At 41.8% G+C, this 19,310-nt stretch overlaps 1 protein-coding gene across 2 annotated transcripts in view; it reads right to left on the bottom strand.

Annotated features, from left to right (window-relative positions):
- Positions 1 to 5,311: 5,311 nt before the first annotated feature.
- The window catches only part of LOC118382944 (myosin heavy chain, fast skeletal muscle), a 78,402-nt gene continuing 64,403 nt past the window's right edge, over positions 5,312 to 19,310 (bottom strand). For both annotated transcript variants that reach the window (XM_052512654.1, XM_052512655.1), the window contains 26 exons: positions 19,003 to 19,306; positions 18,365 to 18,429; positions 18,195 to 18,282; positions 17,962 to 18,079; positions 17,719 to 17,842; positions 17,496 to 17,632; positions 15,669 to 15,924; positions 15,218 to 15,460; positions 14,607 to 14,783; positions 14,363 to 14,508; positions 14,080 to 14,170; positions 13,107 to 13,496; positions 12,886 to 13,012; positions 12,613 to 12,731; positions 12,279 to 12,475; positions 11,946 to 12,129; positions 11,646 to 11,811; positions 11,195 to 11,319; positions 10,710 to 11,018; positions 9,179 to 9,382; positions 8,900 to 9,025; positions 8,600 to 8,770; positions 6,474 to 6,578; positions 6,290 to 6,385; positions 5,733 to 5,864; positions 5,312 to 5,426 (listed from right to left, as the gene is read on the bottom strand). In XM_052512654.1, the coding sequence (XP_052368614.1) occupies positions 5,409 to 5,426; positions 5,733 to 5,864; positions 6,290 to 6,385; positions 6,474 to 6,578; positions 8,600 to 8,770; positions 8,900 to 9,025; positions 9,179 to 9,382; positions 10,710 to 11,018; positions 11,195 to 11,319; positions 11,646 to 11,811; positions 11,946 to 12,129; positions 12,279 to 12,475; positions 12,613 to 12,731; positions 12,886 to 13,012; positions 13,107 to 13,496; positions 14,080 to 14,170; positions 14,363 to 14,508; positions 14,607 to 14,783; positions 15,218 to 15,460; positions 15,669 to 15,924; positions 17,496 to 17,632; positions 17,719 to 17,842; positions 17,962 to 18,079; positions 18,195 to 18,282; positions 18,365 to 18,429; positions 19,003 to 19,306 (4,218 nt within the window). In that variant the 3' untranslated portion in view covers positions 5,312 to 5,408. The remainder of the gene's footprint in view (positions 5,427 to 5,732; positions 5,865 to 6,289; positions 6,386 to 6,473; positions 6,579 to 8,599; positions 8,771 to 8,899; positions 9,026 to 9,178; positions 9,383 to 10,709; positions 11,019 to 11,194; positions 11,320 to 11,645; positions 11,812 to 11,945; positions 12,130 to 12,278; positions 12,476 to 12,612; positions 12,732 to 12,885; positions 13,013 to 13,106; positions 13,497 to 14,079; positions 14,171 to 14,362; positions 14,509 to 14,606; positions 14,784 to 15,217; positions 15,461 to 15,668; positions 15,925 to 17,495; positions 17,633 to 17,718; positions 17,843 to 17,961; positions 18,080 to 18,194; positions 18,283 to 18,364; positions 18,430 to 19,002; positions 19,307 to 19,310) is intronic.

Below are 19,310 nucleotides of genomic sequence, written 5' to 3'. Positions count from 1 at the left end.
CGACAGTAACCTAAACCTGTCACTGTTACATAGAGCTGGGTGAATGGAATATGAACGACAGTAACCTAAACCTGTCACTGTTACATAGAGCTGGGTGAATGGAATATGAACGACAGTAACCTAAACCTGTCACTGTTACATAGAGCTGGGTGAATGGAATATGAACGACAGTAACCTAAACCTATGGATGTTACATAGAGCTGGGTGAATGGAATATGAACGACAGTAACCTAAACCTGTCACTGTTACATAGAGCTGGGTGAATGGAATATGAACGACAGTAACCTAAACCTGTCACTGTTACATAGAGCTGGGTGAATGGAATATGAACGACAGTAACCTAAACCTATCACTGTTACATAGAGCTGGGTGAATGGAATATGAACGACAGTAACCTAAACCTGTCACTGTTACATAGAGCTGGGTGAATGGAATATGAACGACAGTAACCTAAACCTGTCACTGTTACATAGAGCTGGGTGAATGGAATATGAACGACAGTAACCTAAACCTGTCACTGTTACATAGAGCTGGGTGAATGGAATATGAACGACAGTAACCTAAACCTATCACTGTTACATAGAGCTGGGTGAATGGAATATGAATGACAGTAACCTAAACCTGTCACTGTTACATAGAGCTGGGTGAATGGAATATGAACGACAGTAACCTAAACCTGTCACTGTTACATAGAGCTGGGTGAATGGAATATGAACGACAGTAACCTAAACCTGTCACTGTTACATAGAGCTGGGTGAATGGAATATGAACGACAGTAACCTAAACCTGTCACTGTTACATAGAGCTGGGTGAATGGAATATGAACGACAGTAACCTAAACCTATCACTGTTACATAGAGCTGGGTGAATGGAATATGAATGACAGTAACCTAAACCTGTCACTGTTACATAGAGCTGGGTGAATGGAATATGAACGACAGTAACCTAAACCTGTCACTGTTACATAGAGCTGGGTGAATGGAATATGAACGACAGTAACCTAAACCTGTCACTGTTACATAGAGCTGGGTGAATGGAATATGAATGACAGTAACCTAAACCTATGGATGTTACATAGAGCTGGGTGAATGGAATATGAACGACAGTAACCTAAACCTATCACTGTTACATAGAGCTGGGTGAATGGAATATGAATGACAGTAACCTAAACCTGTCACTGTTACATAGAGCTGGGTGAATGGAATATGAACGACAGTAACCTAAACCTATCACTGTTACATAGAGCTGGGTGAATGGAATATGAATGACAGTAACCTAAACCTGTCACTGTTACATAGAGCTGGGTGAATGGAATATGAACGACAGTAACCTAAACCTGTCACTGTTACATAGAGCTGGGTGAATGGAATATGAATGACAGTAACCTAAACCTATGGATGTTACATAGAGCTGGGTGAATGGAATATGAATGACAGTAACCTAAACCTATCACTGTTACATAGAGCTGGGTGAATGGAATATGAACGACAGTAACCTAAACCTATGGATGTTACATAGAGCTGGGTGAATGGAATATGAACGACAGTAACCTAAACCTATGGATGTTACATAGAGCTGGGTGAATGGAATATGAACGACAGTAACCTAAACCTATGGATGTTACATAGAGCTGGGTGAATGGAATATGAACGACAGTAACCTAAACCTATGGATGTTACATAGAGCTGGGTGAATGGAATATGAACGACAGTAACCTAAACCTATGGATGTTACATAGAGCTGGGTGAATGGAATATGAACGACAGTAACCTAAACCTATGGATGTTACATAGAGCTGGGTGAATGGAATATGAACGACAGTAACCTAAACCTGTCACTGTTACATAGAGCTGGGTGAATGGAATATGAACGACAGTAACCTAAACCTATGGATGTTACATAGAGCTGGGTGAATGGAATATGAATGACAGTAACCTAAACCTGTCACTGTTACATAGAGCTGGGTGAATGGAATATGAACGACAGTAACCTAAACCTATGGATGTTACATAGAGCTGGGTGAATGGAATATGAACGACAGTAACCTAAACCTATCACTGTTACATAGAGCTGGGTGAATGGAATATGAACGACAGTAACCTAAACCTATGGATGTTACATAGAGCTGGGTGAATGGAATATGAATGACAGTAACCTAAACCTGTCACTGTTACATAGAGCTGGGTGAATGGAATATGAACGACAGTAACCTAAACCTGTCACTGTTACATAGAGCTGGGTGAATGGAATATGAACGACAGTAACCTAAACCTGTCACTGTTACATAGAGCTGGGTGAATGACAGTAACCTAAACCTATGGATGTTACATAGAGCTGGGTGAATGGAATATGAACGACAGTAACCTAAACCTGTCACTGTTACATAGAGCTGGGTGAATGGAATATGAACGACAGTAACCTAAACCTATGGATGTTACATAGAGCTGGGTGAATGGAATATGAACGACAGTAACCTAAACCTGTCACTGTTACATAGAGCTGGGTGAATGGAATATGAACGACAGTAACCTAAACCTATGGATGTTACATAGAGCTGGGTGAATGGAATATGAACGACAGTAACCTAAACCTGTCACTGTTACATAGAGCTGGGTGAATGGAACGACAGTAACCTAAACCTATGGATGTTACATAGAGCTGGGTGAATGGAATATGAACGACAGTAACCTAAACCTATCACTGTTACATAGAGCTGGGTGAATGGAACGACAGTAACCTAAACCTATGGATGTTACATAGAGCTGGGTGAATGGAATATGAACGACAGTAACCTAAACCTATCACTGTTACATAGAGCTGGGTGAATGGAATATGAACGACAGTAACCTAAACCTATCACTGTTACATAGAGCTGGGTGAATGGAATATGAACGACAGTAACCTAAACCTGTCACTGTTACATAGAGCTGGGTGAACGACAGTAACCTAAACCTATGGATGTTACATAGAGCTGGGTGAATGGAATATGAACGACAGTAACCTAAACCTATCACTGTTACATAGAGCTGGGTGAATGGAATATGAACGACAGTAACCTAAACCTATCACTGTTACATAGAGCTGGGTGAATGGAATATGAACGACAGTAACCTAAACCTGTCACTGTTACATAGAGCTGGGTGAACGACAGTAACCTAAACCTATGGATGTTACATAGAGCTGGGTGAATGGAATATGAACGACAGTAACCTAAACCTATCACTGTTACATAGAGCTGGGTGAATGGAATATGAACGACAGTAACCTAAACCTATGGATGTTACATAGAGCTGGGTGAATGGAATATGAACGACAGTAACCTAAACCTATCACTGTTACATAGAGCTGGGTGAATGGAATATGAACGACAGTAACCTAAACCTGTCACTGTTACATAGAGCTGGGTGAATGAAATATGAACGACAGTAACCTAAACCTATCACTGTTACATAGAGCTGGGTGAATGAAATATGAACGACAGTAACCTAAACCTATCACTGTTACATAGAGCTGGGTGAATGGAATAAACCTATCACTGTTACATAGAGCTGAAATATGACAGTAACCTAAACCTATCACTGTTACATAGAGCTGGGTGAATGGAATATGAACGACAGTAACCTAAACCTATCACTGTTACATAGAGCTGGGTGAATGAAATATGAACGACAGTAACCTAAACCTATCACTGTTACATAGAGCTGGGTGAATGGAATATGAACGACAGTAACCTAAACCTATCACTGTTACATAGAGCTGGGTGAATGGAATATGAACGACAGTAACCTAAACCTATCACTGTTACATAGAGCTGGGTGAACGACAGTAACCTAAACCTATCACTGTTACATAGAGCTGGGTGAACGACAGTAACCTAAACCTATCACTGTTACATAGAGCTGGGTGAATGACAGTAACCTAAACCTATCACTGTTACATAGAGCTGGGTGAATGACAGTAACCTAAACCTATCACTGTTACATAGAGCTGGGTGAATGACAGTAACCTAAACCTATCACTGTTACATAGAGCTGGGTGAATGACAGTAACCTAAACCTATCACTGTTACATAGAGCTGGGTGAATGACAGTAACCTAAACCTATCACTGTTACATAGAGCTGGGTGAATGACAGTAACCTAAACCTATCACTGTTACATAGAGCTGGGTGAATGACAGTAACCTAAACCTATCACTGTTACATAGAGCTGGGTGAATGACAGTAACCTAAACCTATCACTGTTACATAGATCTGGGTGAATGGAATATGAATGAATGACAGTCATCCAATTCGCTGTAAGGCCTCTCTAAAAAATGACATCATCCTTCCTCATGTTCACGACCATCGCTGATGAACAGTGTTCTTCGATCAAATACATTTAGAATAATTATAATCTTCAATTAAGATTTCTAAATATTAATCTAGCCTAATTGTTTCGTTTTTAGTGTGTAATGTGTTCTTCAATCAAATACATTTTGAATAATTAATCTTCAATTAAGATTTCTAAATATTAATCTAGATAATTGTTTAGTTTTTCATGAGTTCGTGGGCACTAATCAGACAATTTTATTGTCCTCGTGAAAGGTCAATTAATCCATCTGAATGTGCAAAAGCCTGTTGTGTATTACTGTGTTTATAATGCGTATTACCATAATTTCACCACTAGAGGGCTGGAGGGAAACACTAATCATTATGGAACTTTTGCATTTCTGACAAAAATCGGATATTCAAATTTTCTAATGATAAATCGGTATCCCAATTGTCAGTGTTTATCCATTGATGTGCATCTGGGTTTTAGTTAACCCAGAACTAAAATCTTGTGTAATTGAGTCAGAGGCACGATTACCATTTATAAATGTTTACATTTTCTGTCCACACCAGGTTATTGCATGCATAATCTGTGACAAAATTCGAATGCAGTTGTCTCTGGAGAACTTGTTCTAAGAATTTCCGCTCAATCTCCCAAAATGTTTTCGCTCAATTAGTTACCACGGTTACGCATATATTCCTCCCATTTGTTGCTTTTCAAAACATTCCAATTTGGGCGTGTCCATATAGGTCAATTTCCCCAGAGTGTAAAATGTTATACCTATAACTATAATTTATGATGTAATGGATTATCAATCCTTGCATCCATAGCTCTGTTCAGGAATTTGAAAGTGATTACATTTCTCCAGCCTCAACCCTCAGCTCTTAACCAAAACAAGTGTTGTGGTTTGAATCCCAGATTGCTCCTTTAGTTAAAGTACAGTATTTTTATGGTATGAAAAAAGCTGTTTTCTGAGAAATAATTCCACAGTCACAAAGGAAGTGTATGTAGGCCGACATGTTTTTAATCAATGCTCAACATTTCACCATGAAAATCATATTTTATGAAACACAGGAAAATGACAAGACTTTGGTCTTGTTTATTCAGATTCTTTTCCCTGTAAGAAGAAAGAAATAACAGAATGGATCAGTATTAATAATGAACATGATAAATATATCAACACTTGGAAATAACAGAATGCATCAAGTATTTAAGACTCTGTACTCAGCTTGATTTTTGATTAACCTTTTATAACGAAAAAAGTATTTTACCCTGTCCTGAAAATGTTATCTCAGAGATCTTAAATAGATTTGAGTGATTGTTAAACATCAGTATTGACCTCTGTGAAGAATGAATCATAGGTGGTGTTGATGTGGTCATGTTTGAACATGAGTCAGGTGTAAGTTTAGCAGCAGTTCTGTACCTTTCCAGAGTCACGGGTCTTGGCTCTGAGCTTGTTGACCTGAGTCTCAGCGATGTCAGCACGCTCCTCAGCCTCTTCCAGCTCATTCTGAACCTTCCGGAACTTAGACATGTGCTGGTTGGATGCTTCCTCCTGGGTGAGGAAAAGAGAGGAGAGCAAAACATCAGTATTGAAAGTTTGGAGCTTCAGGTACCAAATTAATATATATTTTTAAAATGTATTTTAATGTTTTTTTTTATTGACAGATGTAGGATAGCATTGTACAGTATATATAGGGAGATAGATGATACAGAAGAGAAAGTGAGTGGTGGAACAGAGGATCAATCTGCTGCTTCCAGGGCCATGTGATCCAGGAGAGTCAGCACCACCTCTCTACTTTAAAATGTTACACATAGGAAGAAGAGTCACATACATTTCTTCAGAAATGACTTGCACTATCAACTGAGTCAATGTTGACGTTGTGCAGCAACAACACTTCAACTAATCTCACTAAATGTTTTGTAATGTCTCCTTGGGACTGTAAGCTTTCAGAGGATTTGACTAAGTCTGTGACTCACCGCTTCCTCAGCCTGCCTCTTGTAGGCCTTCACTTTCATCTGCAGCTTATCTACCAGGTCCTGAAGTCTGCCAACGTTCTTCTTATCCTCCTCAGTCTGTGGGAGAAGTTACAAGAATCAATAGTCTATAGTTTAACACACAAACCAGTGTGCTTTAGTGTGTGAAGCATGTGCTTTATTTTACCTGGTAAGTGAGCTCCTTGACTCTGCGCTCATATTTGCGGACTCCCTTGACTGCGTCTACACCTCTTCTCTGCTCGGCCTCCACCTCAGTCTCGAGCTCACGCACCTTTGTGGAAGAAATAAAGGTCGGCATTTATGTGAGGTGGTGAAGTCAGACGTAACAAATCTTTGTAAAACAGGAATGTTCTTCAGCTAGTCGAGGAGGCACAAGTGTTCCTATGTACTTTTACGATTTTAATTAAATATAATATAATAAATAAAAAATAATATAATAATAAAAAAACAACTCATTTTCATGTTGTAGGTGGGTTATTGAGAGAACTCATCATTACACAATAGCCCTGTGTATAACAGAACTGATTTGGCATGGCGAAAACCTGAGAAAAATCCATTCAGGAAGTCTTTTTTTTGTTGGTTTTGTAGTTTTCTATTCAATTGTTACAGTATCCATTGACTTAGGACTCCATTTGCAGTTCCTATTCCTTCCACTAGATGTCAACAGTCTTTAGAAATGGTTTCAGGCTTGTATTCTTATAATTGAGGGAGTAAGACCAGTCTGAATGAGTGGACCCTTATGTGTCACAGAGCTTTTTCATGCGCAATCCCAAGAGAGTACATTTCTTGTTTACCTTTTATATTGACAATGTTATTGTCCGGTTGAAATATTATAGATCATTTCGGCTAAAAACAACCTGAGTATTGAATATAAACATCGTTTGACATGTTTCTATGAACTTTACGGATACAATTTGGATTTTTTTGTCTGCCTGTTTTGACTGCGTTTGAGCTTGTGGATTAGTGGAAAAAAACATGCAAACAAAACGGATGTTTTTGGATAAAAAGAGACTTTATCGAACAAAAGGAACATTGATTGAGTAAATTAATGTATTCTGAGTGCCACCATATGAAGATCTTCAAAGGTAAGGGATTAATTTTATCTCTATTTCTGAGTTTTGTAACGCTTCTGCTTGGCTGGTTACTGTTTGTAATAATTTGTCAACTGGGCTATGTTCTCAAATAATTGTAAGGTATGCTTTCACCGTAAAGCATTTTTTAAATCTGACACCGTGGTTGGATTTATAAGAAGTTCATCTTTAAACCTATGTAAAATATGTTTTGTTTTCTGAATTTTTATAATGAGTATTTCTGTATTTGAATTTGGCGCTCTGCAATCTCACTGGATGTTGGCTAGATGGGACGCTAGCTTCCCACATACCCTAAAGAGGTTAAATCATTCAACAACTTTTATTAATGCAATTGCAGACAGAAGTTGACAACAGGAACATAGCATGCATGCATGTTTCCGAGTAAGTTCTGCAAAATACTCAAGGGTATTTTATAAAACCTGAACTCCAGCCTTAGTGATGTCACTGCCTATGTCATTACCTTCTACTCATGAGACCAAGCCAATGCATCCACAGCTACACAAACAAATAGTTTCAGTGTTATCTAAAAGCTTAGCAGTAAATGCCCACACCCCAATTTGATTTATAATGGAATGTTTGACTAGTCTCTTGACTTTTACACTCCCTGGGGAGTTCTGTGTCTCTGCATCTCTTTTATATTTTAGGCTCTTCTCACTGAACTCACACATTTCTCAGACAGTTTCTTTATAAGAGGCAGAGATTGGAAATGTACTATGGAACAATATTAAACCTCATAATGTATATTGTTAATCTGTAGTCTAGGGCCCTATAAATGTAAGGAGGGAGAGGGTATTATAAACCTCCCCTCTTTAATTAGTACAACATAAGCATAATCAATTATTAGAATACATCAAACATTTGGTACAGCCCCTATCATAACCCCTAGGTGAACCCCTGACATGCTCATACCTTACTGCTGAAAGACTTTAGCTTTAAAGAGTTAATTACTCAACATTGTAATAATAAAGCGTTTAAATGTATTTAAACACAGTAATCTTCAGAGGGCACTTATTAAACATGTTTTTTCCTACAAAATACCCAGAATGCCATATTCAAATCTTACCAAAAGTAGATTTCTTTGTGTGAGAATGTTCCACAAATGTTCCTCAAGTGAGGCATTTTCCCCCAACATACCTTATTTTTATATGATCAAATACATTTCCAGAAATCTGTTTTTCAATCCACCCTGCTGTTAACTCACCCTGGACTCCAGTTTCTGGAGCTGCTTCTTGCCTCCCTTCATGGCCAGATTCTCAGCCTCATCCAGACGGTGCTGCAGGTCCTTGACTGTGACCTCCAGGTTCTTCTTCATCCTCTCCAGGTGAGAGCTGGTGTCCTGCTCCTTCTTCAGCTCCTCGGCCATCATGGCCGCCTGGAATGGTAGTTAGTTTAATTTCTGCACCAATCATAAAGCTCCTTTGGGATTTTTGGTGTGGTTAAACCAGCACAGCGACTGCTGGCCCTTGGGGACAAATCAAGTTGATGTAATTCAAGGACTCACGTCAGTGATGGCCTTCTTGGCCTTCTCCTCTGCATTCCTGGCCTCCTGGACGATGTCGTCCACCTCTCCCTGCACCTGAACCAGGTCAGTCTCCAGCTTCTTCTTGGTGTTCGCAAGGCTGGTGTTCTGAATGAGGAAACAAGGCGATTTGTTTGACTCTCAAAAGATCTTACACAAGGCTGAAATTATGAAAATCTAAAAGCAAGCACTGTTGAATTATATATGTGCGTGAACAGTTTGCTTGGTTGAGTTTCATTAGAAATGGCTTTTGACCCGTACCTGGGAGTGCAGCAGTCCAACACGCTCGCTGGCGTCCACCAGCTCAGTCTCAGCCACTTTGCGGCCTCTCTCTGTCTGCTCCAGAGCAACTCTCAGCTCCTCGATTTCAGCCACCATCAGACCGTTTCTGCGCTCCACCATGGCTGCCTGCTCCTTCATATCTTCTGCGGCTCGGACGGCATCATCAAGGTGCAATTGGGCATCCTGGGGTTCACAATGAATTAGGAATTGTGGAAGTCGGGCAATATAATCGGTGAGAGAAATGTTAATGGGTAAAAATGTCCATAATATCCCTACCTTTCTACACTCCTAGAATTAGTGGTGATTAGAGGAACCCTGGAGATTCTCAAGGAACCCCTAGAGTTCCTCAAGGAACCATTGCTAGTCAATGGTTCATATTTTCACATTTGGTTAGTTGAGGGGTTCTTGGGTAAACCGTTAATTGTTAAATGTAGCAAGGGTTCATGGAGGATCCCTGGAGTGGAGGCATGGCTTGGTAGGGGCATGGCTTTAAGATAGATATTCTTTGGGCCGACCGTTAGAGTAAATTTAATTCCTGTTCATCTGTTCTGTTGTATTGTCATCACATGTTCAGTTTTGTTGCTTCAATGAGGCCAGTGGAGGTGTATGAATTCTTCATAAGCAAATACCAAAGTTGGAATATTTACAACATTCTTATTGTATGTAATCAGCAATTAAAAATTATTATATTAGAAAACTCAATATGCAAAAATATTGAAGGAACATTTCAATTTGCAGTATACTAACTTAACATGATGAACATGTTTAACATTTATGCTAATGCTTGACAAAAAATAACCCTCCAATAAGCAGAGGTGTGGACTCGAGTCACATGTCTTGGATTCGAGTCACAAATATGATGACTTGCAACTCAACTTTGACTTTAACACCAATCACTTGTGACTTAACTTGGACTTGAGCCTTTTGACTCGAAGAGCACATTATGACTTGCTTAGGACTCGAAACTCAAGACTTGAAACTTGTCGGTCTTGACTTGAGACTTGACTCGGACTTGCCTGTCTTGACTTTGGACTTGACTCGGACTTGCCTGTCTTGACTTGGGACTTGAGTGCTAAGACTTGAGACTTACTTGTGACTTGTAAAACAATGACTTGGTCCCACCTCTGCCACTAAGCCACGTCTCCAATCTGATAGAATGACACCTCTATAATATATTATTGAAAAGGTTCAACATTTAACCCCTCCCATCACAATAAAGATAACAGTTTGAAACTTCACACAGAGGTTTCTCAAAGGTCCGTTTCAGAGGGGTTCCTCTTGGAACCTTTTTCAACTGGGAAGGTTCTGCCGGTGCGGCAACCCAAAAGGTTCTTCCAGGCCCCTTTACTTCTAAGAGTGTACAGTATATTAGTCTACTCCAATATCCCTACCTTCCTACAGTATATTAGTCCAGTCTATTACATTCCTCTGATCTATTATTTTCTACTGATTCACGAACAAATCCCTCCCCATGTTCAGGTTGTTGAGCCTGATGTCCAAGTCCCTTTACCTTGAACTGTCCCTGGACGTTCCTCAGCTGTTTCTGGGCCTCAGAGGCCTGCCTGTTGGCGTGGCTCAGCTGGATCTCCATCTCATTCAGGTCTCCCTCCATCTTCTTCTTCACCCTCAGGGCGTCATTCCTGCTCCTGACCTCAGAGTCCAGGGTGCTCTGCATGGAGTCAACCACCCTCTGGCTGTTCCTCTTGATCTGCTCCATCTCCTCGTCCTTCTCAGCGATCTTCCTGTCCACCTCACCCTTGATCTGGTTCAGCTCCAGCTGCACACGCAGAATCTTGGATTCCTCGTGCTCCAATGTACCCTGGACAATGAGAAGCAGTCAAGTGAATTGTGCTCAATATATTAGGATGTGTATTCCACAAATAATTAAATACTGTGTATATGATGACAATATAAACCAATACATGAAGCATTGGATTGTAGTTGGTATAGGCAAGCGTAACACTGGTATTCCAATCAAACAGCTGTAGTTTGTACCTCAGCCTCCTCCAGAGCGGTCTGGATCTCAGACTTCTCTGTCTCCACGGTCTTCCTGGCCTTCTCCAGCTCATGGATGCTCTTGCCAGTCTCTCCGATCTGCTCAGTCAGGTCAGAGATCTCCTCTGCACACACAAACACAGAAGCTGTTTAGACTTGGGAGATTTCCAGTGGCTATCACCAATGCACTGAAGTTTATAATGAATCATAATAACAGTTAATTAATGAACAGCACTTCATGCTGTCCTGCAAATCTAATTGCCACCCCACATCATTGGGTTGTTCAAAAGAATACCAATTACAAGTTCCAAAAATATATATATTTTAAAATGTATGTAAACATTCTGAGATTGTGTAATAGCAATTTGATATAATGTTGATGATTCCAGTCGATTCCATTTTCAAACACTGGTCAAACATCATGCAAAAATAACTGCTGTCAAATGCTCACGTTGCAGGTTCTTGTTCTCTCTCTTCAGAGTCTCCAGATGATCCAGAGCCTCCTCGTAGGAGTTCTTCATCTTGAAGAGTTCAGTGCTCATTGAGCGAGCCTCCTTCTGAGCTCCTTCCAGCTCAGCCTGGCCCTCCTCGTACTTCTGCTTCCACTCTGCCAGAACCTAGCGAAATCCATGGGATTTTCATTACAACTCATTGAAAGAGTTTTCAATCGTAAATATGCTACTATTATAATACAACTGATCAAATAGCAGACAGAAAATATCACCCTAGAGTGAGGTTCATAAATGTTCACCTTGTCGAAGTTCCTCTGCTTCTTGTCAAGGTTGGCGGCCATGGCGTTGGCTCTCTCAACGTCAATCATGAGGTCCTCCACCTCTCCCTGCAGTCTCTGCTTGGTCTTCTCCAGGGAGGCACACTTTGAGTTGGTCGCCTCAATGGTCTCCTCAGCCTCCTGCAGACGCTGGGCCAGCTTCTTCCTGTTGGACAACAGAGGGTGGTGTCATGGTGAGTAACTTGTTGTGAAACAAATATTGCACTACATATTGAAGTAACATTTTCTCAGATCCCCTACCAGCCTCACCATCCACACCGTTTATTTTAGTCTTTGCTATTGAGTGCAACTCACTTGGCCTCCTCCAGCTCCTCTGTGCGTTGGATGGCATCAGTTTCATACTTAGTCCTCCACTGAGCCACCTCACTGTTGGCCTTGGACATGCCGCGCTGCAGCTCTGCCTTGGCCTCCTGCTCCTCCTCAAACTGCTCTCTCAGGAGATCACAGTCATGGCGGGCAGACTGGACAGCATGGGCCAGTGCGTTTTTAGCCTGAGAGAGAAAAAAAGACAGATTAGAGAGGGAGAGTAAAACAAATTACAATAGGAGTCTCTGAGGGAGGTGTAGAAACAGTCTATGTGTAGATAAAGCTCTAAACTGGAAGGTGGTTCCCATTTAGGATGCCTTACCTTGACCTCCTCCTCAATCAGTCTCTTCAGCTCCTCCACCTGCTGGGTGAAGGCCTGTTTGCCTCTGGTCAGCTGAGACACCAGGCCTTCCTTCTCCTCCAGCTGGCGGCCAAACTCACCTGCAGGGAAAGAGGGACATCTTGTTATGGGGACTCTCTATTTAGAGGAATCGTAGTGCAGAAACTGTGTGGACTGAATTTACAGCCCCCAACACATGTTATTGTGTACTACTGAGGTGAACTATATTGGCTTGTTGTTCATTGTTGGAGGTACCATTTTCTGTAAGGAGTCTGGCCCTCTGTCCGCTGATGTCGTTGACCTGGCGAACATTCTCATCATTCTTAGTCTTGATCTCACTCAGCTGGTCCTCAAGAGTACGGCACATCTTCTCCAGATTACCCTGTTAGTGAAACATATGGGACTGTCAACTTCAGTTTATTGAATGGTCATTTAGTTGACCCTCAACACTGCTTGACCAAAACATCACTACTCACCTTAGCCTTGGCGACAGCCTCCATGTTGCTGGAGAGGTCATCAATCTCCATCTTGTACTCGCTCTTCTCCTTCTCCAGCTTCTGCTTGACGCGCTGCAGGTTGTCGATCTGCTCCCCGAGCTCAGCCACACTGTCGGCCTGCTTCTTGCGCAGAGCGGCGGCTGTGGCCTCATGCTGCAGGGTGGACTCTTCAAGATCACGACGCAGCTTCTGGAACTCAGCCTCGCGCTTCTTGTTCATCTCAATCTGAGCAGCAGTGGCGCCTCCGGCCTCCTCAAGTCTCTCGCTGATCTCCTCAAGTTCCCTGGAGAGATCGGCCCTCTGCTTCTCAACCTTGGCCCTGGCAGCACGCTCAGCCTCAATTTCCTCCTCCAGCTCCTCAATACGGGCCTACAACAGGTGGTAAGAGCAGGGGGAATGAACACTACAATACAGTTGAAACAATTGAACCTCACTACATAATAATAGCATGTACTGTATATTTAGCATAAATGTGTTTATACATAGCCAGCTACACTAACATATTTACTATATTCATTAGACATTGTCCTATGCAGGAACCAAACTAACAACGGTAAGAAGCAACATCTTTACACAGATTAGAAGCACCAGCAAGAAGCACCATCTTCCATCTTACTGAGTCATCAGAATCCACCAGGAAGAATGTGTGCTAGTGTAACGGATGTGAAACGGCTAGCTAGTTAGCGGTGGTGCGCGCTAAATAGCGTTTCAATCTGTGACGTCACTTGCTCTGAGACCTTGAAGTAGTTGTTCCCATTGCTCTGCAAGGGCCGCGGCTTTTGTGGAGCGATGGGTAACGATGCTTCGTGGGTGACTGTTATTGATGTGTGCAGAGGGTCCCTGGTTCGCGCCCGGGTATGGGCGAGGGGACGGTCTAAAGTTATACTGTTACACTACCAGGAGAAATGCATTGGTTATTTTCCTGTACTGGTGCTTAGATCCTGTACTGTACCTGGAGTTCCTTGATCTTCTTCTGCAGCTGAGCTCCCAGAGACTGCTCATCCTCTATCTTGCTGAGGAGCTGGGTGGTCTCAAACTCCTTCCTAACAAATACAAACACGTTGATTGTAAAGTTAGGTTTAGGTTAGACAGTGTAAAGGGAGCCTAAGCTACCATTCACTCTGCTTTTAAGAGTCACATACAAAGACTATTTCATGATTACAACAATGAGCCAAGAAGAACCATTATGTTGATCAAGAAGGCAGGGAAAACTGTAGTCATTTATTTGTGTTTACTTCTTGATTTTCTCATCAGACTGCTGCTTGTCATTCTCCAGGTCCATTATGGACTCCTGGGCCAGTTTCAGATCTCCCTCCAGCTTTCTCTTGGCTCTCTCAAGGTCCATACGGAGCTTCTTCTCTTGCTCCAGAGAACCCTCAAGCTACAAGATATAAACAGACATGTGTTGGTCAGATCTAAACAACTGTAGATTATATCATCTTGCATAATATCATGGCCAGAATGTCAAACTCCACTCACGTCGTCCACTTGCTGTTCCAGCTTGGTCTTGGCCTTGGTCAGAGTGTTGACTTTGTCCTCCTCTGCCTGCAGGTCGTCCAGTGTCTGCTGGTGGGCCTCTTGGAGGGCTTTCTTCTCCTTGGTCAGCTTGGCAACACTCTCATCCATAGACGCCATCTCCTCTGTCAGGTTTTTAACCTGAAAACGGCCACAACAAACATAGTTTTTGGTCAATTCACCATAAGTGAAGTAGCAGTAACAAGCGGGTAGCAGAACATGCAATGAATGGTTTTTTTTCTACCTTTATTTAACTTGGAAAGTCAGTTAAGAACAAATTCTTATTTACAATGATAGCCTAGGAACAGTGGGTTAACTGTCTTGTTCAGGGAAAGAATGACAGATGTTTTACCTTGTCAGGTCTGAGATTCGATCTTGCTAACTTTTAATTACTAGTCCAACACTCTAACCACTTGACTACCTGCCACCCCAGGTATACTCCCATGTGGGGAGTACACCATATTCCACTATTTTGTGTCTTAATTTTTACTGCACTCAAAAAAAGACTTGAATTACATTTCTGTTTTGAGTTGATCATTCTTTGGATTATTGTTTGGTTGGACTGTTTACAAGACCTTGTTTTCAGTGGCGTGCTTCTCCTTCTCCACTTTGGCCAAGGTGAGCTCCAGGTCATCAATGTCCTTCTTCAGCTCAGAGCACTCGTCCTCCAGCTTCCTCTTCTTGGCAGTCAACTCAGCATTCATCTCCTCCTCATCCTCCAGCCTCTCAGTCGTCTCTTTGAGTTTGGCCTCCAGCTGGATCTTGCTCTTGATGAGCCCCTCACACCTTTCCTCAGCATCGTTCAGATTCTCTGAATCCTGGTTTCAGAACAAGATTTAAAAAACGGTGTTTTCACTTTGTGTATCAAAATATAGACTTCATTTAGTCAAATAAGTCAGAGCAAATCAATTTAAATGTTTTAAATTTACCATGGGCATTTTCTTGAGTTAGCCACAAAGCGATTGTGTTAGTGTCTATGTACTTGTGTGTCTAAATGTGCTCTGATGAGGGTTGTTGCTCACTCACAGATGCGACTTGAAGCGCCAGGTCATTCTTCTCCTGCACCATGGCCACCATCTTCTCCTCCAACTCCTTCTTCTTGGCCAGAGCCTTGGCCAAGTCCGACGTCATCTTCTCATAGTTCTCCTTCATGTTGGCCAGCTCCTTCTCAGTCTCAGCGCTCTGCAGCAGGGGCTTGATCTTGAAGTACAACTTCATCCATGGCCAGGTTTTCACATTCATGAATGAACGGATGTTGTACTGGATGGTGAAGACGGAATCTCTGGTCCATGGTGAGTGACAGAACATGGTGATGAGGTGAGTGACATGGTGAGTGACATGGTGAGTGACATGGTGAGTGACATGGTGAGTGACATGGTGAGTGACATGGTGAGTGACAGGGTGAGTGACATGGTGAGTGACATGGTGAGTGACATGGTGAGTGGTGAGTGACATGGTGAGTGACATGGTGAGTGACATGGGTGAGTGACATGGTGAGTGACATGGTGAGTGACATGGTGAGTGACATGGTGAGTGACATGAGTGACAGGGTGAGTGACATGGTGAGTGACATGGTGAGTGACATGGTGAGTGACATGGTGAGTGACATGGTGAGTGACATGGTGAGTGACATGGTGAGTGACATGGTGAGTGACATGGTGAGTGACATGGTGAGTGACATGGTGAGTGACATGGTGAGTGACATGGTGAGTGACATGGTGAGTGACATGGTGAGTGACATGGTGAGTGACATGGTGAGTGACATGGTGAGTGACATGGTGAGTGACATGTTTAAAGATTGTTACGAAAATGATGATTTAATGACTGAACAAATCATTTTAAATGGAACTGTAACTAAGTAAACTTATACTCTGTTTTATTATATCTGATTAACAATATGAGTTCATAAGAAGGGATTGTGTGACACGGACAAGGAGTAATTAAAGTTAATGAACACCATTCCAACTAGGAAGAAAGGAATGGGCTGTGGATTAAGTAAACAGATAAGGTAGTTAACCTGTGCTTGAACCGAAGAAATGAGCTCTGGTGTGTTTTAGATAAGGCTGTGAGTGCATTCCTAGGTTTTCTGTTAGTTAGAGCTGTCAGCTACGTGGTGATCGATAATGGTGAGGAGTCAAAAGTTAATTCAGTTGTGTTGTGTGTCCTGTGTATGTGTTGGGGGGTCAGAATGAACTTTGAATGAACTTTTAAAGTTCCCTTTGTCTCGGTCGAGAGGAGATTCATTTTAGGAGCAATGAAATGACGTCATGTTATTGTATATAAACTGTTGCTCGTGGTAACGTGGCAGCGCGCTCCGAGAATAAATTCTGTTACCTATTATTGATAAGACTGGTCTCCGTCTATTTTATGCAAACAAGAATCTTACAAATTCTCATTAAAATAGATTAAGGGAATTCAATTAATGAAAACACATTGGTATAATTAAATTACAGTAACAAAGATCTCCTCCAGTTTTAAAGAGGAGGACTTTAAAACTACATTCTGGGATTTGAAGAATAACAAAACAGGGACCCTGACATGTTTTGTATACAGCTGAGGAATGGGGCTAGGGAAATGAAACCACTCTAACATGTATAGATAGCGCTACATAGGGAATGACTGACAAGTAACCCTAAGATCATGAGGCATTTCATATTATTCCAGAATTAATGGGTAAATATTACTCATTTAAATAACAATTGAACAGCTTGCTAAATCCCAACTTGCTGCTTTAATAGTATATTATAACATGTACCTTCTCATCCTGAACAACTCACAGCATATTCAGGACACAATCATTATACATACAGGAGGCTGACAGAATTGTTTGCCAAGATGTCTACTCTTCCTCACCTCCTCTCCATCATCTTGGTGAACTCTCTCCTCATGAGGAATCCACGGCTGAGAGCCTGGACCATGCCGACCAGAGAGGCCAGCTTCTCATCTCTCATCTCCTCCAGGACACCCAGCAGACCGGCTTTGAAGAACACCTGACACAGGTTGACATGGTCAATTATAGAACCAGTCAAGTGGAAAGAGATAGAAATTAGTTTTTGCTTGGGGGTATTTGACTGACCTTGGTGTGTCCAAACTTGTAGTCCTCGTGATTCACATCAATGGACCCAAGCAGCTTCTCAGAAGCCTTCTTGTTGTCCATGAACTGGCCCTCGGGGATGACACTGGCATTCAGTACTTTGTACCTGATTCAGGAGAAATGTCAAGTTGTAATAGGTTGGTTATATTACGTAAAATGATAAGTCTATTCTGATGTTGGGAAAACTCTTAGAGGAGATTAGTGTGAGCGCGCACGTGCGTGTACCTCTGCTTGAAGTCAGCATAGATGATTCTACTGGGGAAGCCCTTCCTGCAGATCCTGATGCCCTCCAGAACACCATTACACCTGAGCTGGTGGATAACCAGGAAGTTCTCCATCAGACCTGGAAACACAAACCAAGTCTCTTTAAATACTCATAAACAGGTTAAAGACTGGTTTGTTAATGTTACTGATACTGTACTGACAAGATGTCATATTTAACTCAACATCTATTGTACCTGGAGTCTTTGACTCGTTGGGGATCAGGCAGCGCACAAAGTGAGGATGAGTGCTCCTCAAGTTGGTCATCAGCTTGCCCAAGTTCTCCTGTAAGAGGGTTACAAACCATGTTCTCAGAAATCATTTCTGATAATCACTACAGCTGAATATCCACATTTTAAAAGCTCACCCTGAACTGGGAGGACACAGTCTGCATGGAACCACCCTTCTTCTTGCCTCCTTTCTTGGTTGTATCTGTTATAATGGAGAAAAGTTCCATATAAATGAGAGAATCTCATGTTAACTTCACCCTTATCTTTATGCAAATGCTGCCAATGAGATTGTGTAAAATAACACCTATTGTATGAGTACATTAACCCAGTAAATCACCCTGACAAATTGTGATACATTTAAAGCAGCAATCAGCAGTTGAAACAATAACAACGCATCCTCCCTGCCCCTGTTTCAATAAAACACTGAGAGATGGTCTGGAGAAATGTAACCACTCAAATGTATAAACAGATCTATGTATTAAAGGACTGACCATCCATGATATCAAAATGATAGTATTAATAATGTTTTGAGGCAGTAAATGTTTACCTTTACTTTGCTTACAAACATTTAAACAAGCTCATATTTTGGGTTCTGATGGGGTACGACAGGTGAACCAAGCCGATGTTCTTCAACAAAAAATGTTCAAGAACGAATGGGTACATATCTTTGAAGTCCACAAATGGATGTAGCAACTGCAGATTGACCCTTTAAAGAAAATGGGACTGATTTGTAACTAGTTCTTCATGAAGTCTTTTGATGTTCTGCTAGTCTTACCCTCAGGTGGGGCAGCGACATACAGGGTCGCCATCAGTTTGACTGAAGACTTCCCGTACAGCTGAAGAACTGAGTCGTTCAGGGGGTCCTTGTTCTTGTCCAGCCAGCCAGTGATGTTGTAGTCCACAGTGCCGGCGTAGTGAACCAGGGAGAAGTGGGCCTCTGCCTTGCCTTTGGCTGGCTTGGGCTTCTCAAACGCCTTGTTTTTGCCAAGATGCTGGTCATACAGCTTGTTCTTGAAGGAAGTGTCTGACGCCTTGGGGAACATGCACTCCTCTTCAAGGATGGAGAAGATGCCCAATGGCTTT

The sequence above is a fragment of the Oncorhynchus keta genome, unplaced genomic scaffold (assembly GCF_023373465.1).
Source record: "Oncorhynchus keta strain PuntledgeMale-10-30-2019 unplaced genomic scaffold, Oket_V2 Un_contig_889_pilon_pilon, whole genome shotgun sequence".
NCBI classification, from domain to species: domain Eukaryota; kingdom Metazoa; phylum Chordata; class Actinopteri; order Salmoniformes; family Salmonidae; genus Oncorhynchus; species Oncorhynchus keta.
This window is presented reverse-complemented; position numbering and strand designations above follow the sequence as displayed.